The sequence below is a fragment of the Pristiophorus japonicus genome, chromosome 17, assembly GCF_044704955.1.
Source record: "Pristiophorus japonicus isolate sPriJap1 chromosome 17, sPriJap1.hap1, whole genome shotgun sequence".
Taxonomy (NCBI): Eukaryota; Metazoa; Chordata; class Chondrichthyes; family Pristiophoridae; genus Pristiophorus; species Pristiophorus japonicus.
Window position 1 is genome coordinate 32182973 of NC_091993.1, and position 27908 is coordinate 32210880.

Consider the following 27908-nt stretch of genomic DNA (forward strand, 5'->3'; position numbering starts at 1 on the left):
ATTCTTCTGAACTCCAGTGAATACAAGTCCAGTTGATCCAGTCTTTCTTGATATGTCAGTCCCGCCATCCCGGGAATCAGTCTGGTGAACCTTCGCTTCACTCCCTCAATAGCAAGAATGTCCTTCCTCAAGTTAGGAGACCAAAACTGTACAAAATACTCCTGGTGTGGCCTCACCAAGGCCCTGTACAACTGTAGCAACACCTCCCTGCCCCTGTACTCAAATCCCCTCGCTATGAAGGTCAACATGCCATTTGCTTTCTTAACCGCCTGCTGTACCTGCATGCCAACCTTCAATGACTGATGTACCATGACACCCAGGTCTCATTGCACCTCCACTTTTCCTAATCTGTCACCATTCAGATAATAGTCTGTCTCTCTGTTTTTACCACCAAAGTGGATAACCTCACATTTATCCACATTATACTTCATCTGCCATGCATTTGCCCACTTACTTAACCTATCCAAGTCACTCTGCAGCCTCATAGCATCCTCCTCGCAGCTCACACTGCCACCCAACTTAGTGTCATTCGCAAATTTGGAGATACTACATTTAATCCCCTCGTCTAAATCATTAATGTACAGTGTAAACAGCTGGGGCCCCAGCACAGAACCTTGCGGTACCCCACTAGTCACTGCCTGCCATTCTGAAAAGTCCCCATTTACTCCTACTCTTTGCTTCCTGTCTGCCAACCAGTTCTCAATCCATGTCAGCACACTACCCCCAATCCCATGTGCTTTAACTTTGCACATTAATCTCTTGTGTGGGACCTTGTCGAAAGCCTTCTGAAAGTCCAAATATACTACATCAACTGGTTCTCCCTTGTCCACTCTACTGGAAACATCCACAAAAAATTCCAGAAGATTTGTCAAGCATGATTTTCCTTTCACAAATCCATGCTGACTTGGACCTATCATGTCACCTCTTTCGAAATGCGTTGCTATGACATCCTTAATAATTGATTCCATCATTTTACCCACTACTGAGGTCAGGCTGACCGGTCTATAATTCCCTGTTTTCTCTCTCCCTCCTTTTTTAAAAAGTGGGGTTACATTGGCTACCCTCCACTCGATAGGAACTGATCCAGAGTCAATGGAATGTTGGAAAATGACTGTCAATGCATCCGCTATTTCCAAAGGCCACCTCCTTAAGTACTCTGGGATGCAATCGATCAGGCCCTGGGGATTTATCGGCCTTCAATCCCATCAATTTCCCCAACACAATTTCCCGACTAATAAGGATTTCCCTCAGTTCCTCCTCCTTACTAGACCCTCTGACCCCTTTTATATCCGGAAGGTTGTTTGTGTCCTCCTTAGTGAATACCGAACCAAAATACTTGTTCAATTGGTCTGCCATTTCTTTGTTCCCCGTTATGACTTCCCCTGATTCTGACTGCAGGGTCCTACGTTTGTAATTACTAACCTTTTTCTCTTTACATATCTACAGAAACTTTTGCAATCCATCTTAATGTTCCCTGCAAGCTTCTTCTCGTACTCTATATTCCCTGCCCTAATCAAACCCTTTGTCCTCCTCTGCTGAGTTCTAAATTTCTCCCAGTCCCTGGGTTCGCTGCTATTTCTGGCCAATTTGTATGCCACATCCTTGGCTTTAATACTATCCTTGATTTCCCTTGATAGCCACGGTTGAGCCACCTTCCCTTTTTTATTTTTACGCCAGACAGGAATGTACAATTGTTGTAGTTCATCCATGCGGTCTCTAAATGTCTGCCATTGTCCATCCACAGTCAACCCATTAAGTATCATTCGCCAATCTATCCTAGCCAATTCACGCCTCATACCTTCAAAGTTAGCCTTCTTTAAGTTCTGGACCATGGTCATTGAATTAACTGTTTCATTCTCCATCCTAATGCAGAATTCCACCATATTATGGTCACTCTTCCCAGGGGCCTCGCACAACGAGATTGCTAATTAATCCTCTCTCATTACATAACACCCAGTCTAAGATGGCCTCCCCCCTAGTTGGTTCCTCGACATATTGGTCTAGAAAACCATCCCTTATGCGCTCCAGGAAATCCTCCTCCACCGTATTGCTTCCAGTTTGGTTAGACCAATCTATGTGCATATTAAAGTCACCCATTATAACTGCTGCACCTTTATTGCATGTACTCCTAATTTCCTGTTTGATGCCCTCCCCAACATCAGTACTACTGTTTGGAGGTCTGTACACAACTCCCACTGACGTTTTTTGCCCTTTGGTGTTCTGCAGCTCTACCCATATAGATTCCACATCATCCAAGCTAATGTCCTTCCTAACTATTGCATTAATCTCCTCTTTAACCAGCAATGCTACCCCACCTCCTTTTCCCTTTATTCTATCCTTCCTGAATGTTGAATACCCCTGGATGTTGAGTTCCCAGCCCTGATCATCCTGGAGCCACGTCTCCGTAATCCCAATCACATCATATTTGTTAACATCTATTTGCACACGTTAATTCATCCACCTTATTACGGATACTCCTTGCATTAAGACACAAAGCCTTCAGGCTTGTTTTTTTAACACCCTTTGTCCTTTTAGAATTTTGCTGTACAGTGGCCCTTTTTGTTCTTTGCCTTGTGTTTCTCTGCCCTCCACTTTTCCTCATCTCCTTTCTGTCTTTTGCTTTTGTCTCCTTTTTGTTTCCCTCTGTCTCCCTGCATTGGTTCCCATCCCCCTGCCATATTAGTTTAACTCCTCCCCAACAGCACTAGCAAACACTCCCCCCAGGACATTGGTTCCGGTCCTGCCCAGGTACAGACCGTCCGGTTTGTACTGGTCCCACCTTCCCCAGAACCGGTTCCAATGCCCCAGGAATTTGAATCCTTCCCTGCTGCACCACTGCTCAAGCCACATATTCATCTGCGCTATCCTGCGATTCCTACTCTGACTAGCACGTGGCACTGGTAGCAATCCCACGAATACTACTTTTGAGGTCCTACTTTTTAATTTAGCTCCTAGCTCTTTAAATTCGTTTCATAGGACCTCATCCCTTTTTTTACCTATGTCGTTGGTACCAATGTGCACCATGACAACTGGCTGTTCTCCCTCCCTTTTTAGAATGTTCTGCACCCGCTCCGAGACATCCTTGACCCTTGCACCAGGGAGGCAACATACCATCCTGGAGTCTCGGTTGCGGCCGCAGAAACGCCTATCTATTCCCCTCACAATTGAATCCCCTATCACTATCACTCTCACTCTTTTTCCTGCCCTCCTGTGCAACAGAGCCAGCCACGGTGCAATGAACTTGGCTGCTGCTGCCCTCCCCTGATGAGTCATCCCCCTCAACAGTACTCAAAGCAGTGTATCTGTTTTGCAGGGGGATGACCACAGGGGACCCCTGCACTACCTTCCTTGCACTACTCTTCCTGCTGGTCTTCCATTCCCTAGCTGGCTGTGGACCCTTCTCCTGCGGTAAGACCAACTCGCTACACGTGCTACTCACGTCATTCTCAGCATCGTGGAAGCTCCAGGGTGAATCCACCCTCAGCTCCAATTCCGCAACGCGGTCCGTCAGGAGCTGGAAGCGGATACACTTCCCGCAGATGTAGTCGTCAGGGACACCGGAAGTGTCCCTGAGTTCCCACATGGTACAGGAGGAGCATATCACGTGACCGAGCTCTCCTGCCATGACTTAACCCTTAGATACACTTAAATTGGTGACAACACTGTTAACAGGTTACTTACTGATATAAAAAAGAAAAGGAAAAACTACTTACAAATCACCAGCCAATCACTTACCCCTTTGGCTGTGACGTCACTTTTTGATTCCTTTCTACTTCTTTTCTGCTTTTTCTCCCGGTTGGAGCTGCACAAGCTGCTCCTTTTATAGACCTTACCACGCTGCTCCTGCCTCTCGCCGACTGCCGCTGCTTGTGGAACACCCGCTGGGCCTTTTATAGGCCTCACCACGCTGCTCCCGCCTCTCGCCGACTGCCGCTGCCTGTGGAACACCCGCTGGGCCTTTTATAGGCCTCAACGCGCTGCTCCCGCCTCTCGCCGACTGCCGCTGCTTGTGGAACACCCGCTGGGCCTTTTATAGGCCTCACCACGCTGCTCCCGCCTCTCGCCGACTGCCGCTGCCTGTGGAACACCCGCTGGGCCTTTTATAGGCCTCACCACACTGCTCCCGCCTCTCGCCGACTGCCGCTGCCTGTGGAACACCCGCTGGGCCTTTTATAGGCCTCACCACGCTGCTCCCGCCTCTCGCCGACTGCCGCGCTTGTGGAACACCCGCTGGGCCTTTTATAGGCCTCACCACGCTGCTCCCGCCTCTCGCCGACTGCCGCTACTTGTGGAACACCCGCTGGGCCTTTTATAGGCCTCAACGCGCTGCTCCCGCCTCTCGCCGACTGCCGCTGCTTGTGGAACACCCGCTGGGCCTTTTATAGGCCTCACCACGCTGCTCCCGCCTCTCGCCGACTGCCGCTGCCTGTGGAACACCCGCTGGGCCTTTTATAGGCCTCAACGCGCTGCTCCCGCCTCTCGCCGACTGCCGCTCTTAAGAAGTACTTACGGAGTGTAGCCACTGTTGTAATTTGGGAAACGTGGTAGCCAATTTGCGCACAGCAAGCTCCCACAAACAGCAATGTGATAATGACCAGATAATATATTTATGCAATGTTGATTGAGGGATTAATATTGGCCAGGACACCGGGACTAACCCCCTACTCTTCTTCGAAATCTTGCTGTGGGATCTTTAATGTCCACCTGAGAGAGCAGACAGGGCCTCGGTTTAATGTCTCATCTGAAAGACGGCACCTCCGACAGTGCAGCACTCCCTCAGCACTGCACTGGGAGTGTCAGCCTGGATTTTTGTGCTCAAGTCCCTGGAGTGGGTCTTGAACCCACAACCTTCTGACTCAGAAGTGAGAGTGAGGTAGCATTTCAAAAGGAGAATATAGAACTCAGACAGAGGGTACAGGACACACAAGGAGCCAGGAATAGGGTCCACGACAGGGTAATATATTCGGCCAAGTCTCATTGGGTGATCCCCTCCCGCTCTCCCTTCCTTGCTCTTGTTTTTGTTCTTTTTTTTTTAAATCCTTGGGGATCGGGGCGGCTTCAGCCTTGACCTTTCACCCTTGGAGTCTGGGTTCTGAAGGCCAAGCACAGGTGAAGGGAGAGTCCCGGCAGGAGTGAGGTTCCACAACGCAGGGAGAGATAACCATCAGTCTGCAGCAAGGCCGGCTGAAAGAAGCTGTTACCTGTGGTTTCTGCAGCAAGTACAGCGTCTTAAATTCACCGAAGGTCATGTCAGAAAACTGGTTGAGTCCCACTGAAAGAAAACAATACATTAGATCGGTGCGGCGCTTATATCTCTGCGGGATTGGGCGTCACTGCGCTGTTCCCGTTCGTACTTAAGAATATTAGAAATAGGAGCAGGAGTAGGCCATTAGGCCCCTCGAGCCTGCTCCGCCATTTAATATCATGGCTGATCTAATCATGGACTCAGCTCCACTTCCCCGCCCCCTCCCCATAACCCTTTATTCCCTTATCGCTCAAAAATCTGTCTATCTCCGCCTTAAATATATTCAATGACCCAGCCTCCACAGCTCTCTGGGGCAGAGAATTCCACAGATTTACAACCCTCAGAGAGAAGAAATTACTCCTCTTCTCAGTTTTAAATGGGTAGCCCCTCATTCTCAGACTATGTCCCCTAGTTTTAGTTTCCCCTATAAGTGGAAACATCCTCCACCTTGTCGAGCCCCCTCATTATCTTCTATGTTTCGATAAGTTCACCTCTCATTCTCCTGAACTCAAATGTGTATAGGCCCAACCTACTCAATCTCTCCTCATAAGTCAACCCCCTCATCTCCGGAATCAACCTCGTGAACCTTCTCTGAACAGCCTCCAATGCAAGTATATCCTTCCTTAAATATGGAGACCAAAACTGTATGCTTTGACGGTAAATATCACCGCTCCCACACCGTGAGGCTCAGGGACTACCGAATGTTACCAGGAAGGTATTCATTTACCACTCTCATTTTAACAAAACGTAGGGTTTTAAGACACTCTGTACAATATTAGAGGTGCACACGTCACCAGGTCTGTGATATTCCTTGGTCCATATTCCAGTGAAAGCACCAATTGAATGGGAATAACCTTAGACAAAAGCAACTTCACCCACGATGTTTTATAAAATCTAAAATAATAACAATTAGAAACCTTTACATCTGGTCTGCTGACCTTCCTATCTCGACTTCTCCAGATTATTGATAGACTTGCATTTATATAGCGCCTTTCACGACCACCAGGCGTCTCAAAGCACTTTACAGTCAATGAATTACTTTTGGCGTGTAGTCACTGTTGTAATGTGGGAAACGTGGCAGCCAATTTGCGCACAGCAAGCTCCCACACACAGCAATGTGATAATCTGTTTTTTTTGTTATGTTGATTGAGGGATAAATATTGGGCAGGACACCGGGGAGAACTCCCATGCTCTTCTTCGAAATAGTGCCCTGGGATCTTTTACGCCCACTTGAGAGAGCAGATCAGTTTAACGTCTCATCCAAAAGACAGCATCTCCGACAGTGCAGCACTCCCTCAGTACTGCACTGGGAGTGTCAGCCTAGATTTCTTTTGTACTCAAGTCCCTGGAGTGAGACTTGAACCCACAACCTTCTGACTCAGAGGCGAGAGTGCTACCCACTGAGCCACTAGGAAGATAGGAACAGGAGGAGGCCATTCAGCCCCTCAGGCCGTTCTGCCATTCAATGAGATCACGGCTGATCTGTATCTTAACTCCATTTACCCGCCTTGGTTCCATAACCTTTAATCCCCTTACCCAACAAAAAATCTATCAATCTCAGTTTTTAAATTTTTCAATTACCCCCCAGGCTCAACAGCTTTTTGGGGGAGTGAGTTTCAGGTTTTCACTATCCTTTGTGTGAAGAAATCCTTTCTGACTTCACTCCTGAACGGCCTGGCTCTAATTTTATGGCTGTGCCACATGTTCCAGGGGAAGGGCCCAAAAAGCCAGCTGTAAAAATATTCACGTGGACTTACTTTGAAAGGAATGCTTGCCGCTGTTGTGAACGTCAATCTTTCGCTTGTTCTGGGTAAAGGTGCGTAGCCTGTGATCGTACTCGTCCGAGCCGTAGTCTTTGCTGTGCTGCTCACAAGGATTGCAAAGAGGTAAAATATCACTTAGAATCAACAACCACTATTTGCATTTATATAGCGCCTTTAACATAGCAAAACATTCCTGGGCGCTTCACAGGAGCATTATCAAACAAAATTCAACACCAAGCCACATCAGGAGATATTAGGGCAGGTGACCAAAAGCTGGGTCAAAGTGGTCGGTTTTTAGGAGTGTCCTAAAGGAGGAGAGAGAGACGAAGAAATTTGGGGAGGGGGTTCCAGAGCTTAAAATCTTACAGTGCAGGAGGAGGCCATTTGGCCCATCGTGCCTGTGCCGGCTCTGTGGCAGAGCGATCCAATTAGTCCCGCTTCCCCTGCTCTTTCTCCACAGCCCGGCAAAATTTTCCCCTTCAAATATTTATCCAATTCCCTTTAGAAAGTCACTATTGAATCTGCTTTCACCGCCCTTTCAACTCTCTCTTGCAATACAGATAGAACTGGACACATTCATATATAATATAGAATCACACCGAATATACAGCACAGAAACAGGCCATTCGGCCCCACGAGTCTGTGCTGGTGTTTATACTCCACACCAGTCTCCCAGTCCAGCTGCTTCACCTCAGCCTTTCAGCATATCTTTCTATCCCATTCTCTCTCAAGTACGCGTTTAGTTCCCTTTTGAAAGTATTTATGTTATTTTCCTCAACCGCTTCCTGTGGTAGCGAGTTCCACATTCTAGCTACTTTCTGGCTAAAGAAATCTCTCCATATTTCCCCATTGGATTTATTAATGACTGTCCTGTATTTCTGGCCCCTAGTGTTGGATTGTCCCACAAGTGGAAACATGTTCTCCACATGTACCCTCCAACCCACTCATAACTTTAGTGACCTCCATCAGCCCCGACCTGTTCAGTTTTTCCTGATCGCTGTAATCTCTCAGTTCTGGTACCATCCTTGTAAATCTCTTTTTCACTTTCTCCAATGCTTCTATGTCCTTTTCCAAGTATGGTGACCAGAACTGTGCACAGTGCTCCAAGTGTGGCCATGACCAGGGTCCTGTACATGTTTAACATAACTTCATTACTTTTGAATTCTGTGCCCCTGGAAATAACCCCCAGTGCTTTGTTCTCATTGTTTAATTACTTTGCTGACCCGCAATGCTGTACCTGATCACTTGCTAGATACAGCAAGTGATCAGGAAGGCCAATGGTATCTTGGCCTTTATTGCAAAGGGGATGAAGTTTTGCTACAGTTGTACAGGGTATTGGTGAGGCCACATCTGGAATACTGCGTGCAGTTTTGGTTTCCATATTTACGAAAGGATAGACATGCTTTGGAGGGAGTTCAGAGAAGGTTCACGAGGTTGATTCCGGAGATGAGGGGGTTGATTTATGAGGAAAGGTTGAGTAGGTTGGGCCTCTACTCATTGGAATTCAGAAGAATGAGAGGTGATCTTATCGAAACGTATAAGATTATGAGAGGGCTTGACAAGGTGGATACTGAGAGGATGTTTCCACTGATGAGGGAGACTAGAACTAGGGGGCATAATCTTAGAATAAGGGGTCACCCATTTAAAACTGAGATAAGGAGGAATTTCTTCTCTCAGAGGGTTGTGAATCTGTGGAATTCGCTGCCTCAGAGAGTTGTGGAAGCTGGGTCATTGAATATATTTAAGACAGAGATCGACAGCTTCTTAACCGATAAGGGAATAAGGGGTTATGGGTAGCAGGCAGGGAAGTGGACCCGAGTCCATGATCGGATCAGCCATGATCTTATTGAATGGCGGAGCAGGCTCGAGGGGCCGTATGGCCTACTCCTGCTCCTATTTCTTATGTTTTTACGTCTCAAAGCGCTTTACAGTCAATGAAGTACTTTTGGAGTGTAGTCACTGTTGTAATGTGGGAAACGCGTCAGCCAATTTGCACACAGCAAGCTCCCACAGGCTGCAACATTATAATGACCAGATAATCTGTCTTAGTGATGTTGGATTGATCAGGCAGGGCAGAGTGAGTGTGTGGAGAGTTTTGAAATCAATACTGGGAGCCAATGGAGCTCAGAGTAAGTACAAACAACAAGGATAACTTACTCTGATCCTGCACACTCATGTGCAGGAAGACATGGAATTGATGCTGGCAGTGTGGAGCATGAGTACAGGCGAGGATCTGGGTGTGGGATTGCACCCTATGAGGGGTGATGGAGGGAGGCCGGGGGTAGGAGAGCATTGGAGAAGTCAAGCTTTGAGATGGTTCAAGCGTGGACTGGGAGTTTCAGTGGCAGAAGGGCAGCGGGGGCTGTAATGTATTTGCTTCATGGGTTCTTTGCTTAAGAATTCACAGCAACACATTGCTATTAAGAACTAGTTGGTTTATTAGCAAAAGGTTTAACAATCACACTGCACATTACCAGTTCATCCACCGGGCTCACAACCACCTGCCCCATCATGGATCCCCCGAACCCAACTGGCTGGGGTTTTATTGAGTCTTGTGAACATCACGTGACTGGCTAAGCCACTCACAACTCAACAGCTCCACAAACCTGTGAGCTTCCTCTCTGCATACATTACAGGGGGCAATGTCGTGGGGATGGAAGGGAATGGTTTTGTATTTTATAGTCTCTTGAACACTCTTAGTTCAACTTAACTCTATTTATTTGGGAGGTCTCAGTCAGCCATGTGGAGCTTAAGATGGCGTTCCTTCACAGACCCTCTCTCTCAATATAGCTCCCTATACCTCCTAGCTAGAGGGCGCTATACATTATCTCATTACAGTTTTGGTGCAGAGGGGATGTGCGGCGGGGGGGGGGGGGGGGAAGTGGCTGAACGCTGGGATTGTGCAGGACACCGTGGTCTCTGACTTATCTGGAGATGGCAAACCGGAGAGGCTGATGGACTCAAGGCCAGAGGTCCTGAGGGGCTGATAGGAGCTGATGGGTGGCCTCGATTTTGCTGACATTCAGCTTGAGGAAGATTTGGCCGGTCTTGATATTATTCAGGTCTTGCAGCATCTGGGTTAAGTCAGGGAAGAACAGAATCAGGATGGAAGTGGACTGAGGGGGAGAGGTGTTGGAGGAGCATGAAGTGGTGAATGGAGGCCAGTACTGATAGTAGAAAGAAATATCTACATTTACTTTGCACCTCAATGCACTTCACATACAAGGACATGCTTTGCAGTTCAGTGACTTATTTTAGGCAAATATGGCGGTTATTTTGTGCACAGTAAGTTCCTTGGAATAGCAATGATCTGTTTCTTGGTGGTGTGGGTTGAGGGAGCCAACAATGGTCAGGACTGTGGGGTGAACTCCTCCACTTTCCTTCCAACATTGTCCTGGGGTATTTAACATCTACCTCAACACCAGAACAGGAAGACAGGGCCTTGGGTTAACAATTCTTTCAGAGAGCAGCTCCCCTTCAGAACAAAGGATTGTGTCATCGAGTCTTGAATGGGAACTTGAAACCACAGAATTGATTTGGCCGTCTTGCCAAATTTCAGTTTCCCACAAAGTGAGTTCCTGATCTCAACTCGTACCATGTGGGCGAAACTCCCCTCACTGCTGCTCGGGAGCAGAGGAGGCTGAGGGTAGGGAATGAGCAAACCCTTAACCTTTGCCCCGAACTTCCCAGGTGGGCAACACATTCCAGTCAAAACTCAGACACTGAATCGGGGCGAGGGGAGCAAGTCACCAAATATAGACAGAGCAGCGGCACAGCGAGACAGAACGTCTGATCCCGAGGAAGAAACTGGCAAACAAAATCATAAAATAAATATTTACCGTCATCATCCATTCCTTGAAAGAACTTATTTCTGAAAAACAAACAAGAGAATTATCCGCAGTGAAAACATTGTGCAACCGTGTTCGGCCCTCATTTTCTGAAGACGGTGACTCACGGTGTGGTACAGGTGTATTAGTATTAGGCAGCCCCTAAGCGGTGACCCACTTCCACACAAAAATAGATGAGTTCACAGGGGTTTCGATGAGGGACTTGACAATCTAGATCCCGAACTACATACTAAAGGGTGGAAGATGCCTGTGCATGGATTCTTTTAACGTGGGGTGGCCGTTGCACACCAGCCACCACACGGGCTTGACAGAGCTAGGTCTTGGTCCAGTGGCAAGGGTTAACCAAGATGACTGGAGACCAAGCTCTGCTGCACGGACCTAGTGCGCACACATGCTCCTACTCTCCATAGATAGCAGTGTGGGCTGGCCCGTGCTGCCCCTGGGCCCTCACCTCTTCTGGGCCACGAACCCTCGCCTCTCCTGAGCCCCGATCATGATGCTCCTGGGCCCCAAACTCTCACTGCTCCTCTGCCCCGATCAAAAATGGAGCAGTCAGAAACAGGATGTCAATTAGTCTCCTCTAAGCTGGAGTTTAATATTTTGATATTTCAAATAATAGTGTTGATATTTGACGTCTCCAAGGTAAGAGGAGACTAACTGATGTCCTGGTATAGGTGTATCCACTCGATCAATACCGGCTCAATCGATACTGTCTCGATCGATACCGGCCCAATCGATACCGTCCCGATCGATACTGTCCCGACTGATACCGTCCCGATCGATACCCACCTGATCGATACCGTCCCAATCGATAGCGTCCCGATCGATATCCACCCGATCGATACCGTCCCGATCAATACCCACCCAATCGATACCCACCCAAACGATACCGTCCCAATCGATACCCTCCCGATCGATATCTACCTGATCGATACCGTCCCGACTGATACCGTCCCGATCGATACCCACCCAATCGATACCGTCCCGATCGATACCATCCTGATCGATACCCACCCGACCGATAGCGTCCCGATCGATACCGTCCCGATCGATACCGTCCGAATCGATACTCACCCGATCTATACCGTCCCGATCGATACCGTCCTGATCGATACCCACCCGATCGATACCGTCCCGATCGATACCGTCCCGATCGATAGCCACCCGATCGATAACGGCCCGATCGATACCATCCCGATTGATACCGACCCGATCACCCACCCGATCGATACCGTCCCGATCACCCACCCGATCGATACCGTCCAGATCACCCACCCGATCGATACCGTCCTGATCACCTACCCGATTGATACCATCCCAATCGATACCCACTCGATCGATACCCACCCGATTGATATCATCCCAATCGATATCGTCCCGATCGATAACGTCCCGATCGATACCCGCCCAATCGATGTCGGCCCAATCAATACCTTTCCGATCGATACCGTCCCAATCGTTACCGTCCCAATCGATAACATCCCGTTCGATACTGTCCCGATCGATACCGTCCTGATCGATACCGTCCCGATCGATAATGTCCCGATCGATACCCACCCGATCAATACCGTTCGAATCGATACCCACCCGATTGATACCGTCCCGATCGATACCCACCCAATCAATGCCGGCCCAATCAATGCCGGCCCAATCAATGCCGGCCCAATCGATACCCACCCAATCGATACCATCCCGATCAATACCGGCCCGATCAATACCATCGCAATCGATATCGTCCACTCTGCATGTATGGGCCTGGATGGTGAGAGAGGGCTATTGGACAATGGGGGGCACCACAGCACAGTGCGATCCCATCCTATCTAACCCAAGGGTGCAGCGGCCAGCTGTAGTCTCCCTATCGCTGCCACAGCCAGTTAGCCGCACAGAGTGACAGTCGACTGACGGGGTCGGGGTCGGGCTTCAATATTCAGCCCGCGCTTCATCCCAGCTTTGTTCCCGCGATCTCCCACTTGCCCAGTTTCAGATCCAGGCTCCGTCTATGCCCAGCGTGAAGGTTAGACAATCCCCAACACGGACCGCGGAGCAGTACCAGCGGGAGTCAGTCGGGTCTGCACTGAGCGATAGGAGGGGCCCACTCCCCACACTCCTGGGCAGGTGGAACTCGGGAAAGGGCCAAGCCCCCAATGTGTGAATGGCAATTGGGCACTCATATTGGGATGCACTCCATCTGTTTTTCATGCGTAAAATGGGCACGAAGGGAGAGAGAACTTGCATTTATACACGCCTTACACACAATGTTCCCCCTGATTTTATTTTGGGTGCGGGGCCCATTCAAAGTTTCACATTGGAAAAGGCACTCCCAGGCTGCGGGGCCGCACAATTTTGAGGAAATATTGCTTACACGGCCTCCGGATGTCACGAAGCACGTTACAGCCAATGAAGTGTAGTCACTGTTGTGACGTAGGAAACGAGGCAGCCAATTTGTGCATGGCAACCTCTCACAAATAGCAATGTGGTAATGGCCAGATAATCTGTTTTAGTAATGTTGGTTGAGGGATAAATATTGGCCCCAGGACACCGGGGAAACTCCCCTGCTCTTCTTCCAAATAGTACACAAAATGTCTAGCACAGAAACGGGCCATTTAGCCCAACGGGTCTGTGCCAGGGTTTATGCTCCACACAAGCCTCCTCCCACCCCTCTCCATCTCACCCCCATCACCATATCCTTCTATTCCTTTCTCCCTCATGTACTCTCTCGTCACCATCGGCAGTCCCTCGGAATCGAGGAAGACTTGCTTCCGCTCTAAAAGTGAGTTCTCAGGTGGCTGAACAGTCCAATATGGGAATTACAGTCTCTGTCACAGGTGGGACAGACAGTGGTTGAGGGAAAGGGTGGGTGGGACTGGTTTGCCGCACGCTCCTTCCGCTATCTGCGCTTGGTTTCTGCATGCGCTCGGCGATGAGACTCGAGGTGCTCAGCGCCCTCCCGGATGCACTTCCTCCATTTAGGGAGGTCTTTGGCCAGGGACTCCCCGGTGTCAGTGGGGATGTTGCACTTTTTCAGGGAGGCTTTGAGGGTGTCCTTGTAACGTTTCCGCTGCCCGCCTTTGGCTCGTTTGCCGTGAAGGAGTTCCGAGTAGAGCGCTTGCTTTGGGAGTATCGTGTCGGGCATACGAACAATGTGGCCTGCCCAGCGGAGCTGATCAAGTGTGGTCAGTGCTTCAATGCTGGGGATGTTGGCCTGGTCGAGGACGTTAACGTTGGTGCGTCTGTCCTCCCAGGGGATTTGCAGAATTTTGCGGAGACATCGTTGGTGGTATTTCTCCAGCGACTTGAGGTGTCTACTGTACATGGTCCATGTCTCTGAGCCATACAGGAGGGCAGGTATTACTACAGCCCTGTAGACCATGAGCTTGATGCCAGATTTGAGGTTCTGGACTTTGAACACTCTTTTCCTCAGGCAGCCGAAGGCTGCGCTGGCACACTGGAGGCTGTATTGAATCTCGCCGTCGATGTCTGCCCTTGCTGATAATAGGCTCTCGATGTATGGAAAATGATCCATGTTGTCCAGGGCCGTGCCGTGGAGTTTGATGAATGGGGGGGCAGTGCTGTGTGGCGGGGTCAGGTTGGTGGAGGACCTTTGTCTTACGGATGTTTAATGTAAGACCCATGCTTCCGTATGCCTCGGTGAAGACGTTAACAATGGCTTGGAGTTCAGCTTCTGAATGTGCGCAGACGCAAGCGTCGTCCGTGTACTGTAGTTCGATGACAGAGGATGGGACGGTCTTGGATCTGGTCTGGAGGCGATGAAGATTGAACAGGTTCCCGCTGGTTCTATAGTTTAGTTCCACTCCAGCGGGGAGCTTGTTGAGTACGGGGTGGAGCATTGCAGAGAGGAAAATGGAGAAGAGGGTTGGCGCGATGACGCAGCCCTGCTTGATCCCGGTCCAAACGTGGATATCTCCTTGGTTTTCTCTCCACCTCACTGAAGGGCGCTGTTCACGCCGAGCTTACGGCCCACATCTTGCTGTAGGCAACTAGGCTCATGCGACCAAGACCTTACTCTGCTAAGCCCGTGTGGTAGCCCGTGTGCAACAGCCACCCCATGTTAAAAGAACTCACGCACAGGCATCTTCCACCCTCCAAAATTAAGCTCGAACATCAGGACCCTCATGGACAACCACAACAGCGACAGGCCGGATCGCCGCACCACCATCATTGCCCGGGAACTTAGACGCTTCAATGTCGACATCGCCGCCCTAAGCGAGACCCGGCGGGCAGGGGAAGGGCAGCTCAAGGAACAAGGTGGAGGCTACACCTTCTTCTGGAAAGAGAAACCAGAGGAAGAACGCCGCCTCCACGGAGTTGGTTTCACCATCAAGAACGAGCTGGTCGACTGCCTCAAAGACTCTCCCTGCAGGGTAAGCGAATGTCTCATGACTCTCCGACTCAACCTATCCCGGAACCAGTGCACCACAGTTATCAGCACGTACACCCCAGCACTCGACGCAACAGATGAGGCCAAAGAGGGATTTTACTCCAGCCTCGAACAATCTCTGTCCCGTGTACCTACGGACGGCAAGCTGATCCTCCTCGGTGACTTCAACGCCAGAGTCGGTAAGGACACAGACCTCTGGGGAGGTGTGATCGGCAGAGAGGGGGCAGGGAAAACCAACTCCAGCGGTACCCTACTCCTGACAAAATGCCTAGAACACAACCTTGTACTCTCTCTAGCTTCCCCTTAAATGTGCCATAGGATCTTTTACGTTCACCTGAGAGAGCAGATGGGGCCTCGGTTTAACGTCTCCTCCGAAAGAGCTCCTCCAACAGTGCAGCACTGCCTCAGCACTGCCTCTCCGACAGTGCAGCATCCCTCAGTCCTGCCCCTCCGACAGTGCAGCGCTCCCTCAGTACTGCCCCTCCGACAGTGCGGCGCTCCCTCAGTACTGCCCCTCCGACAGTGCGGCACTCCCTCAGCACTGCACTGAGAGTGTCAGCCTTAGATTAGCCGCTCAAGTCCCTGGAGTGGGACTTGAATCTACGACCTTCACTCTCAGAGGCGAGGGTGCTGCCCACTGAGCCACGAGTGACAATTGAATCCCAACTACCCTAGTTGTACCCGATAGAAACGACAGCGGGAAATGGGGCGGGTGCAAAGGTGGGAGGAGATTGATCACCGTGGAAGCTCTGGGGTCCAAGCGCCGACTCCTGAGATGTGGCAGAGGGTGGGTACCGGTGCTGTAGGGACCGTGCCCCAGTACCCCACCCTGTGTGCAGGGGAGAGGGGGAGGTATTTGGGACTAATGGAAATTCTTAAACGGGTTGAACATACCTGAACCAAAGCCAGAATGTCTGTTCGCCTGCAGTAATCTGAGTTTAAAATCTTACAGCACTGGAGGAGGCCATTCGGCCCATCGAGCCTGTGCCGGTTCTGTGACAGAGCGATCCCATCAGTCCCACTCCCCCACAGCCCAGCAATGTTTTCCTTTCCAAGTATTTTTCCAGTTCACTTTGTGAAAGTTACCATTGAATCTGCTTCCTTCAACCTGCGGCGCGTTCCAGATCGGAACAACTCGCTGTGTTCAACAATCATTCTCCTGTTTAAAATCCCCCTCACTGCACAAACACAGCCGGCTCCCCGGAGACTGGGTGGGAGACACAAGGATCCTGTTCCTTACCTGGGACAGAGAACTCGGGCAGACTGTGCACCGAGTGGCAGAGCAGCAAGATCGGGACCAGTGCCTCCATTTCCAGTGCACTCTCTGACTGAGGAGAGCCGAGCTTGGAAACCCCCTGCTTCTGCTTCCTGCTAAATGATGATCCGATGTAAAAGTCGGATTGGGAAACGGAATTGACTGCAGAGTGCAGAGACTGCAGAAACAGTGGCACTTCTCATTGGAAACCGGCAGTGACAGCAGGGGAGGAGACAATGAAAGGGTCGAAGTTGAAGGGGAGGGTAACTCAATCCCCGCGGAGATAAGGTTATCAATTTTGCCACGTTGAGGTTAGCAGAGTGCTGAAGTTATGAGATTGTGTTTTTCTCGCTGGCATTCCACCGTATGGCGCGAGGGGCACATTGCAGCAGCAGAGCCCTGGCGACCAGCAAATCCATCACCACCCGCACCCGGGAGATGGGCCAGCAAAGTTGGGTCGAGCTGTACAAACTAAACACAGCATTGCACAGCAACAGTACGACCGCGTTTATCGTGATCTGGAACCCAAGTAAACTGAACTGATATTCTCTCGAGTTTAGAAGAATGAGAGGTGATCTCATTGAAACACACAAAATTCTTACAGGGCTTGACAGGGTAGATGCTGAAAGGGTATTGCCCCCGGGCTGGAGAGTCTAGAACCAGGGGTCACAGCCTCGGGATAAGGGGCCGGTCATTTAGGACTGAGATGAGGAGGAATTTCTTCACTCAGAGGGTGGTGAATCTTTGGAATTCTCTGCCCCAGAGGGCTGTGGAGGCTCCGTCGTTGAGTATATTCAAGGCAGAGATTGATAGATTTTTGGATATTAAGGGAAACGGGGAAGATGGGGATAGTGCAGGAAAGTGGAGTTGAGGTTGAAGATTAGCCATGATCTAATTGAATGGCGGAGCAGGCTCGAGGGGCCGAATGGCCGATTCCTGCTCCTATTTCTTATGTTCTCAAAAACCAGGAGCCAGGTCCAGAACTTTAAATAAGTTAATTCCATAGAATGTATGGCACAGAAACAGGCCATTTGGTCCAACAGGTCTGTGCCGGTGTTTATACTCCACACCCACCCTATGTTATCGCTCCCGCTCAACATACTCTTCTGTTCCTTTGTCCCTTGTTTACTTATCCAGCACCCTTTAAATTCAAAAAGAAATGAGAGGAGGATTCAGACAAGAGGATTGGTGGAGATTGTTTGTAAACATTAGAAGACAAATGGATCACCTTGAAAGGAATAATGTTGGGCACACAGGTCCAGGACAAGACTCTGTTGCTGAAAGATCCTTCTGTTTGTAGAGGCTTGTCAGAGAAGAGATGGGAACATTAAAAGAAGCAAATAATCTTGACACTGACGATGAACCCAAGTTAGTGGGCAGGATTCATCATTATCATAGGCGGTCCCTCGAACGAGGATGACTTGCTTCCACGAGTTCACAGATGTTTCAATGAAGGACCCGATGTTCCAGTCCTGAACTCCAACTGAGGGGGTGGAAGATGCCTGTGCTTGGATTTTTTAAACGTGTGGTCACCGTTGCACACCAGCCACCACACGGGCTTGACAGAGCTAGGCCTTTATCCAGTGGCAAGGGTTAACCAGGACAACTGGAGACCAGCTCTGCTGCACACACATATCGTAGTGTGGGCTGGCCCATGCTGCCCCTGGGCCCTCGGCTCTTCTGGGCCCCGTACCCTCATTCGCCGCACCTCCGCCACAATGTTCCAGGGCCCAGCGCTCCAGCTCTATTTATAACCCTGACCTGCGGTGATGTTCTCACACAGGTCAGGGCGGCCCACGATGATCCCTTCCGACAGTGCAGCGCTCCCTCAGTACTGCCCCTCCGAACTGCCCCTCCGACAATGCAGTGCTCCCTCAGTACTGCCCCTCCGAACTGCCCCTCCGACAGTGCAGCGCTACCTTAGTACTGCCCCTCCGACAGTGCAGCGCTCCCTCAGTGCTGCCCCTCCGACAGTGCAGCGCTCCCTCAGTACTGCCCCTCCGACAGTGCAGCGCTCCCTCAGTACTGCCCCTCTGACAGTGCAGCACTCCCTCAGTACTGCCCCTCCGACAGTGCAGCACTCCCTCAGCACTGTACTGGGACTGTCAGCCTAGATTTTTGTGCTCAGGTCTCTGGAGTGGGACTCAAACCCACAACCTTCTGACCCAGAGGCGTGAGCGCTGCCCACTGAGCTGCAGACACTTTGGATTGCAGTAATATATGGAGCTGATTTGGGAGAATTCCAGGACCGGTCTGTCTATTCGGTGATGAATCAAACTCTGAACAACACTCACACTCATGTCTATCACCCTGAGATAAAAGAGATTTATTGTCAAGATGTAATCAGGGCATGTGTATTGATACAAAATGGGTCGACTTAAAAAAAACACTGGAGATATTCAGGCTTAAAGTGTCACCACTATATCGTGTTGAGCTGAATGCTTGTCATTTTCTGAATGGGTACTTAGAATGTAACTGAATCTTAGGTACTTTACAATGATTCAGGTATACAAAAATCAATACTATTTTTAATATCTTCATATGAGTTGCACTAAGTTGCACACTCCTGTGTAAAATATTCAAGCCAGACTACACATGATGGAGAAACGCTTCACATCTTCTCCCAATTCTAACTACGCTATGTTTTTATTTTCACTAAATATTGCCCTTTATTAGCATTTAATATATATGTTCAACTTTTATTTCATTGCTTGCAGTGATCGCAGTGTGACAGTCAGCACCCCACAACTCTCTCAGGTCACCTCACCGGACCTCGCATGTTGGAAACGGGACGCTCCCTTCCGTGTTGGAGCAATAATGGGCCTGGCTCGATAAGGTAGCCACCCCTTGCCTAAGGAAGGATAGATTTGCCTCAGAGACAGTGCAATGAAGGTTCATTGGATTAATTCCTGGGATGAGAGGGGTGTCCTATGAGGAGAGATTGGGCTTACACCCTCTGGAGTTTAGAAGAATGAAAGGTGATTTCATTGACACATATAGGATTCTGAAGAGGATTGACAGGGTAGATGCTGAGAGGGTATTGCCCCCGGGCTGGAGAGTCTAGAACCAGGGGTCACAGTCTCAGGATAAGGGGCCGGCAATTTAGGACTGAGATGAGGAGGAATTTCTTCACTCAGAGGGTGGTGAATCTTTGGAATTCTCTGCCCCAGAGGGCTGTGGAGGCTCAGTCATTGAGTATATTCAAGGCAGAGATTGATAGATCTTTGGATATTAAGGGAAACAGGGAAGATGGGGATAGTGCAGGAAAGTGGAGTTGAGGTTGAAGATCAGCCATGATCTAATTGAATGGCGGAGCAGGCTCGAGGGGCCGAATGGCCGACTCCTGCTCCTATTTCTTATGTTCTCAAAAACCAGGAGCCAGGTCCAGAACTTTAAATAAATTAATTCCATAGAATATACGGCACAGAAACAGGCCATTTGGTCCAACAGGTCCGTGCCGGTCTTTATACTCCACACCCACCCTACGTCATCGCTCCCGATCAACATACTCTTCTGTTCCTTTGTCCCTTCTTTACTTATCCAGCACCCTTTAAATTTGAAAAGAAATGAGAGGTGGATTCAGACAAGAGGATTGGTGGAGATTGTTTATAAACATTAGAAGACAATGGATCACCTTGAAAGGAATAATGTTGGGCACACAGGTCCAGGACAAGACTCTGTTGCTGAAAGATCCTTCTGTTTGTAGAGGATTGTCAGAGAAGAGATGGGAACATTAAAAGAAGCAAATAATCTTGACACTGATGATGAACCCAAGTTAGTGGGCAGGATTCATCATTATCATAGGCGGTCCCTCGAACGAGGATGACTTGCTTCCACGAGTTCACAGATGTTTCAATGAAGGACCCGATGTTCCAGTCCTGAACTCCAGTTGAGGGGGTGGAAGATGCCTGTGCTTGGATTTTTTAAACGTGTGGTCACCGTTCCACACCAGCCACCACACGGGCTTGACAGAGCTAGGCCTTTATCCAGTGGCAAGGGTAAACCAGGACGACTGGAGACCTGCTCTGCTGCACACACATATCGTAGTGTGGGCTGGCCCATGCTGCCCCTGGGCCCTCGGCTCTTCTGGGCCCTGTACCCTCATTCGCCGCACCTCCGCCACAATGTTCCAGGGCCCAGCGCTCCAGCTCTATTTATAACCCTGACCTGCGGTGGTGTTTTCACACAGGTCAGGGCGGCCCACGATGATCCAGGGCCCGAGCTTAAAAAGTACATCGGTTGTGAAGCACTTTTAGATGTCCTGAGGACTTGCAGTGTGCTATATAAATGCAAGTTCTTTATTCCTTATCATTGTTTAACCTGGTCACTTTTATACCTTCAGATTAGATATTAAAAAAACTCCCAACATCCACAAATCATAGAACTAGCGGGCATTTTAATTTGAACATTTCCCATATAGGTTAGGTCTACTGAATTCTAAACATGTAAAGTTTGCTAGACTTCAGGAGAATTAGGACTACAAAGATGTGAAGAAATACTTTATAAATCAAAGTAAATGTTATGAACTATTAAAAAACCCCACAGAACTTTGTTTAAATGCGCAAGGCTAAGGAACAATGCAAATCACTTAATGCTGACTGATCTGTGCTAACCTGTTTGCCCCGTTTACCTGCTCCCAACAGACACATCATGCCAGATCACTTTAGGTCAGGTTATTTACACTGCAACACAGTAATTACAATGTGAAGAATAGACGGAATATGAAATGGTAACATTTAGTAACTTTGTACTATTTGTTTCCCGTGTATCAATAGGAATTCATTGTCAGGCTATGCTCAGTTACAGCAGGAGGCATGGGTCACAGCATGGATGAAGTTTGCCAATGTAGATTATGAATACCCACATCTGGACAATCTACACTACAATTACCCAAGTATTATTATAGGACGATTGTTTGATTGTAAGAAGTTAGCATCAGCATTTTCATTTAATGTTAGTTCAGCCCGCGCATATCTGTACAGCAGAATCGAGTCAGATGGGCAGCTCACCTGTTCCAGGTTACTTACCTGACGGAAAGCTGTCTGGGGCCCACAAATTCCGATTTTAACAGACACTTCTGGATTCCTCTGAACGACGGCACCTCCGACAGTGCGGCACTCCCTCAGTACTGCCCTTCCGACAATGCGGCGCACCCTCTGTACTGCCCCTCCGACAGTGCAGCGCTCCCTCAGTACTGCCCCTCCGACAGTGCAGCGCTCCCTCAGTACTGCCCCTCCGACAGTGCAGCGCTCCCTCAGTACTGCCCCTCCGATAGTGCAGCACTCCCTCAGCACTGTACTGGGACTGTCAGCCTAGATTTCTGTGCTCAGGTCTCTGGAGTGCGACTCGAACCCACAACCTTCTGACCCAGAGGCGAGAGCGCTACCCACTAATCTGCAGACACTTTGGATTGCAGTAATATATGGAGCTGATTTGGAAGAATCCCAGGACCGGTCTCTCTGTTCGGTGATGAATCAAACTCTGAACAACACTCACACTCATGTCTATCACCCTGAGATAAAAGAGATTTATTGTCAAGAGGTAATCAGGAAATGTGTATTGATACAAAATGGGTAGACTTCAAAAAAATCACTGGAGATATTTAGGCTTAAAGTGTCACCACTACATCACAAGGTATCGTGTTGAGCTGGATGCTTGTCATTTTCTGAATGGGTACTTAGAATGTAACTGAATCTTAGGTACTTTACAATGATCCAGATATACAAAAATCAATACTATTTTTAATATCTTCATATGAGTTGCACTAAGTTGCACACTCCTGTATAAAATATTCAAGCCAGACTACACATGATGGAGAAACGCTTCACATCTTCTCCCAATTTCTAACTACGCTATGTTTTTATTTTCACTAAATATCGCCCTTTATTAGCATTTAATATATATGTTCAACTTTTATTTCATTGCTTGCAGTGATCGCAGTGTGACAGTCAGCACCCCACAACTCTCTCTGGTCGCCTCACCGGACCTCGCATGTTGGAAACGGGACGCTCCCTTCCGTGTTGGAGCAATAATGGGCCTGGCTCGATAAGGTAGCCACCCCTTGCCTAAGGAAGGATAGATTTGCCTCAGAGACAGTGCAATGAAGGTTCACTGGATTAATTCCTGGGATGAGAGAGTTGTCCTATGAGGAGAGATTGGGCTTACACCCTCTGGAGTTTAGATGAATAAAAGGTGATTTCATTGACACATATAGGATTCTGAAGAGGATTGACAGGGTAGTTGCACTAAGTTGCACACTCCTGTATAAAATATTCAAGCCAGACTACACATGATGGAGAAACGCTTCACATCAGGCTGGAGAGTCTAGAACCAGGGGTCACAGTCTCAGGATAAGGGGCCGGCAATTTAGGACTGAGATGAAGAGGAATTTCTTCACTCAGAGGGTGGTGAATCTTTGGAATTCTCTGCCCCAGAGGGCTGTGGAGGCTCCGTCGTTGCGTATATTCTAGACAGAGATCGATGGATTGTTGGACTCTAGGGGAATCGAGGGATATAGGGATCGGGCAGGAAAGTGGAGTTGAGGTCGAAGATCAGCCATGATCTCATTGAATGGTGGAGCAGGCTCGAGGGGCTGAATGGCCAACTCCTGCTCCTAATTCATGTTCTTAGCCAGTCTTGTCCTCATTTGCAAACTACCCCTGCCCTGTTGGAGAGACTGCCTCTACTTGTACGTCTCTGCCTATCCCTGCAACGCTCCCGTCCAGCGTACTGCTGCTCAAAGCCACTCTCTCCAGTCCACTGGACTTTGGAACTCTCATGCACCACCACTGTGCGTTTCCAGCCCTCCTTGCCTGTGCTTCTCCTTGCCCCACGCTGCCCCTCCACATGGTGCTGACAGGCTTCGACCCATCGAACAATACATCAATGCAAGTTGCTGTTATTTTAGATCCAACAAGTAACAGTACATGCTTTTCACTTACTCAGGAGCACTGGAGCAGGCCATTCAGCCCCTCGAGCCTGTTCTGCCAATCAATTAGATCATGGGTGATCTGTACCTCAACTTGGCTGAAAGGTAGGCATCTAATGGTGAGGCAGAGGGAGCGCAGGATGACCACCTGGAGCTGGAGGAGTGATGGACAGGGACTGGGAGATCACAGGAGGAGATTAACCCCAACAGGGTGCAATAAGGTAAAGGGGCAATATAAACTGGGACAAAACTCAACATTGGTGTATTGGGGTATAAAAAGCCAAGAAAGATGAGGCAATGGCTGGGGGGAGGGGTCAATAGTTGGGTGGGGGGCAATGGCTGGATGAGTAATGGCTGGATGAGTAATGGCTGGATGGGTAATGGCTGGAGGGGGGGTAACGGATGGGGACTATATTGAGATTACTGAGTTTATATTAAGGGGAGGGCTGGGCGGAGGACACTAATGAAAATAATCCTCGCGATATGGATGAAGCTTTTGGGAGAAGAAGGGTTAAATTTAATGATGTGTACAATATAACCCATACTGCACTTCGAATATTATCAAAGTGTATTCATTTGGAAATGCCTTTACACGAGATATTTGCACTGAGCATATGTACACGGAGCTGTGAAAGGGATTCAAAGTGGGTCATGCAACGATAAAGAAGGCCGTTTGCTCTGTCATTAAACATTGCACACCGCCTGTTATCTGCAAAGCCCAGACACAAGCCCTGTTGCCATGACAATTGAAGATTCTGGTTCTTGGGATATACTGTTGAGTTAAAGCGAGGGACATATCTGTGGAGACAGTGGATGGTATTGCACGATTTGTCATGATTAACCCGGGAATGATTGTGTCGAGGAATGTACCAGTCATGTATTCAACCAGCATTGTAACGCATGTATAAACTGACCTAAGTTGTACACCGTGAGAACACTGACCACTAGGTGGGAGACACTCCTAACCTGGACCTTCAGATATAAAAGGGGAAGCTCCACCCACCTTCATCACTTGAGTGCTAAGGAATAAAGGACAGGTCACAGACTGACCTTCTCTCAAGCATGGGCCTCGTGTGCATTTATACTGTGTAGTAAGGACGTATCAATGGCGACAAGAAACTGGGATTTAAACCACGCGAGCATGGCCACTAGCAGAACAGACGAGAGGTACTGTGTTAAGGAATGGTTGGGACAGAGATTCAACATTGTTAAAGCAGCACACAGTTCTCCAGGCAGACAAGGGCAGTCAGGCATGCCCCAACATGTAGTCGAACCCAGAGGGGGAGTTCGACAGAGACAATGGCAAGCTGAACAGCGATTCACGCCATTGCAAGGGACAATGCGGCCAGTAATGGGGCCATCAACACCTGTTAATGGTGCACTCAAGGACAATAACAGGGGCAGTCAGGGACGATCGACTGGCAAGGGACCTTTTGTTTCAAACTGCAACTCATGCTGGAGGCATGGAGGCATACATTCAGCCGGAGTTTGCAGAGATGAGCAAAATACCTGCAGAAATTGCAGAAATGGACACTGGGGGAAATCGCTGGAAGCTGAAGTTCAGCGAGTTCATGTGGAGCACGTATACAGTTCATACACCAGGACGCTACCGATAATGATGAAAGTGCTCGTCAATGGCATCCCAGTATCAATGGAGTTAGACACGGGTGCCAGCCATTCCCTGATGGGTATCAAACAGTTCGAAAAGTTGTGGGCATCCAAGGCCAAGAGGCCAAAATTATCGGCGATTGACGCACAGCTACGGACTTACACAAAGCAGATCATTCCGGTGCTAGGCAGCGCCACGGTAGTCATGACCCACAAAGATTCGGAGAACAGACTGCCACTCTGGATTGTCCCGGGGGACGGTCCCGCACTACTGGGGAGGAGTTGGCTTGCTGTCATGAACTGGAAATGGGGCGATGTCAATGCAATTTCCTCTGTGGAGCGAATATCATGCTCACAGGTCCTGGACAAATTTGACTCATTATTTCAACCCGGCATTGGCACTTTCATGGGGGCCAAGGTAGTGATTCACATAAACCCGGACGCCAGACCAGTACACCACAAGGTCAGAGCGGTGCCGTACGTGATGCGGGAAAAGATAGAAGGCGAATTGGACCGCCTGTTGAGGGAAGGCATCATCTCGCCAGTCGAATTCAGTGACTGGGCGAGCCCGATTGTGCCGGTGCTCAAGGCGGATGGGTCGGTCAGGATATGTGGCGATTACAAGGCCACCATCAATCGGGTGTCACTCCAAGACCAGTACCCGTTACCGAGAGCGGAGGACCTCTTTGCGACGCTATCCGGTGGCAAACTTTTTTCAAAATTGGACCTGACCTCAGCTTACATGACCCAGGAGCTGGCGAGTGAGTCGAAGAAGCTGACCACCATCACGACACACAAGGGGTTGTTTGAGTACAACAGATGTCCGTTCGGGATTCGCTCGGCCGCCGTGATCTTCCAACGAAATATGGAAAGCCTCCTCAAGTCGATTCCAGGGACGGTGGTTTTCAGGACGACATCCTCATTACGGGTTACGATACTGAAGAACACCTCCACAACCTGGAGGAGGTGCTACGCAGACTGGACCAGGTAGGTCTGCGACTGAAAAAGGCGAAGTGCGTCTTCCTAGCTCCAGAGGTAGAATTCCTGGGGATGAGGGTAACAGCAGACGGGATCAGCCCTACTGCATCCAAGACGGAAGCGATCCAGAGAGCACCCACACCCCGTAACACGACGGAGCTGCATTCGTTCCTGGGGCTCCTGAACTATTTTGGTAACTTTCTTCCCAAATTGAGCACGCTGCTAGAGCCGCTACACGTACTCCTACGCAAAGATCACGAATGGGTCTGGGGGGACAGCCAGGAAAGGGCTTTTAATAGAGCACGTAATTTGTTATGTTCCAACAATCTGTTAACGCTATATGACCCATGTAAGAAACTTGTGTTAACGTGCGATGCGTAGTCCTATGGTGTCGGGTGTGTGCAGCATGTCAATGCCAAGGGTCAGTTACAGCCGGTAGCTTATGCCTCCAGGAGTCTGTCCCAGGCAGAAAGGGGCTACGGGATGGTAGAAAAGGAGGCGCTCACATGTGTATATACGGTAAAGAAAATGCACCAGTACCTGTTTGGCAGGAAATTTGAGCTGGAGACAGATCACAAACCCCTAACGTCCCTTTTGGCCGACAACAAGGCCATAAATGCAAACGCATCAGCCCGCATACAGAGGTGGGCACTCACGTTAGCTGCCTATGACTACACAATTCGGCACAGATTGGGCACCGAAAACTGCGCCGATGCACTCAGCAGGCTCCCACTAGCCACCACTGAGGGGGCTACCGAGCATGCTGCCGAGATGGTCATGGCTGTTGAAGCTTTCGGAAGCGAAGGCTCACCCGTGACAGCCCGTCAGATTAAAGTCTGGACAAATAGAGACCCGCTATTGTCTCTAGTCAAGAAATGTGTCCTGAATGGGGACTGGGCAGCCACGTACAGGGCATGCCCTGAGAAATTTAAACCATTTCACAGGCGCAAGGATGAACTCTCGATTCAGGCCGATTGCCTACTGTGGGGAAACCGCGTAGTCATGCCCCAGATGGGCAGAGAGGTGTTCATCAGAGAACTCCACAATGGGCACCCGGGCATTGTCACGATGAAGGCAATTGCCAGGTCACACGTTTGGTGGCCAGGGATAGACGCAGATCTGGAACTTTGTGTTCGCAGGTGCAACACGTGTGCCCAGCTGGGCCATGCGCCCAGGGAAGCCCCCCTTAGCCCCTGGCCATGGCCCGCCAAGCCTTGGTCACGCATCCATGTGGACTACGCAGGTCCTTTCATGGGGAAAATGTTTTTGGTTGTAGTAGACGCCTACTCCAAATGGATCGCGTGTGACATTTTAAATTCAAGCACATCCTCTGCCACGGTAGAAAGTCTACGGGCAATGTTCGCCGCCCACGGTCTACCGGACATCTTGGTCAGCGACAATGGCCCGTGCTTCACAAGCACTGAATTCCAGGACTTCATGGCAGGCAATGGAATTAACCATATTAGAACGGCACCGTTCAAGCCGGCTTCAAACGGCCAGGCAGAACAAGCAGTGCAGATAATCAAACAGGGGATGCTCAGATTCCAAGGCGGTTCCCTACAAACCCGCTTATCACGCCTCCTGTTGGCCTATAGAACCCGACCACACTCGCTCACAGGGGTTCCACCCGCAGAGCTGCTAATGAAAAGGACGCTCAAAACCCGATTATCCCTTATACACCCCACCATGAAAGAAATTGTCGAGAGCAGGCGCCAGTCACAATATCACTACCATGACAGGAATGCGAGGGCGCGATGTATTGATGTAAATGATCCTGTTTTTGTCCCCAAATGGCTCGCAGGCACTGTGGTTGCCAAAGAGGGAAATAAGATTCTGGTAGTTAAACTTACCAATGGACAAATCTGCCGCAAACATGTGGATCAA

General features: G+C 49.4%; 1 protein-coding gene across 1 annotated transcript in view; it reads right to left on the reverse strand.

Annotated features, from left to right (window-relative positions):
* The window catches only part of ctsh (cathepsin H), a 40139-nt gene extending 23419 nt beyond the window's left edge, over positions 1-16720 (reverse strand). Inside the window, exons 1-4 of the mRNA XM_070858578.1 lie at positions 16496-16720; positions 10848-10879; positions 7003-7108; positions 5202-5272 (exon numbers count right to left, since the gene is read on the reverse strand). Of these exons, the coding sequence (XP_070714679.1) occupies positions 5202-5272; positions 7003-7108; positions 10848-10879; positions 16496-16565 (279 nt within the window). The 5' untranslated portion in view covers positions 16566-16720. The remainder of the gene's footprint in view (positions 1-5201; positions 5273-7002; positions 7109-10847; positions 10880-16495) is intronic.
* Positions 16721-27908: the final 11188 nt, after the last annotated feature.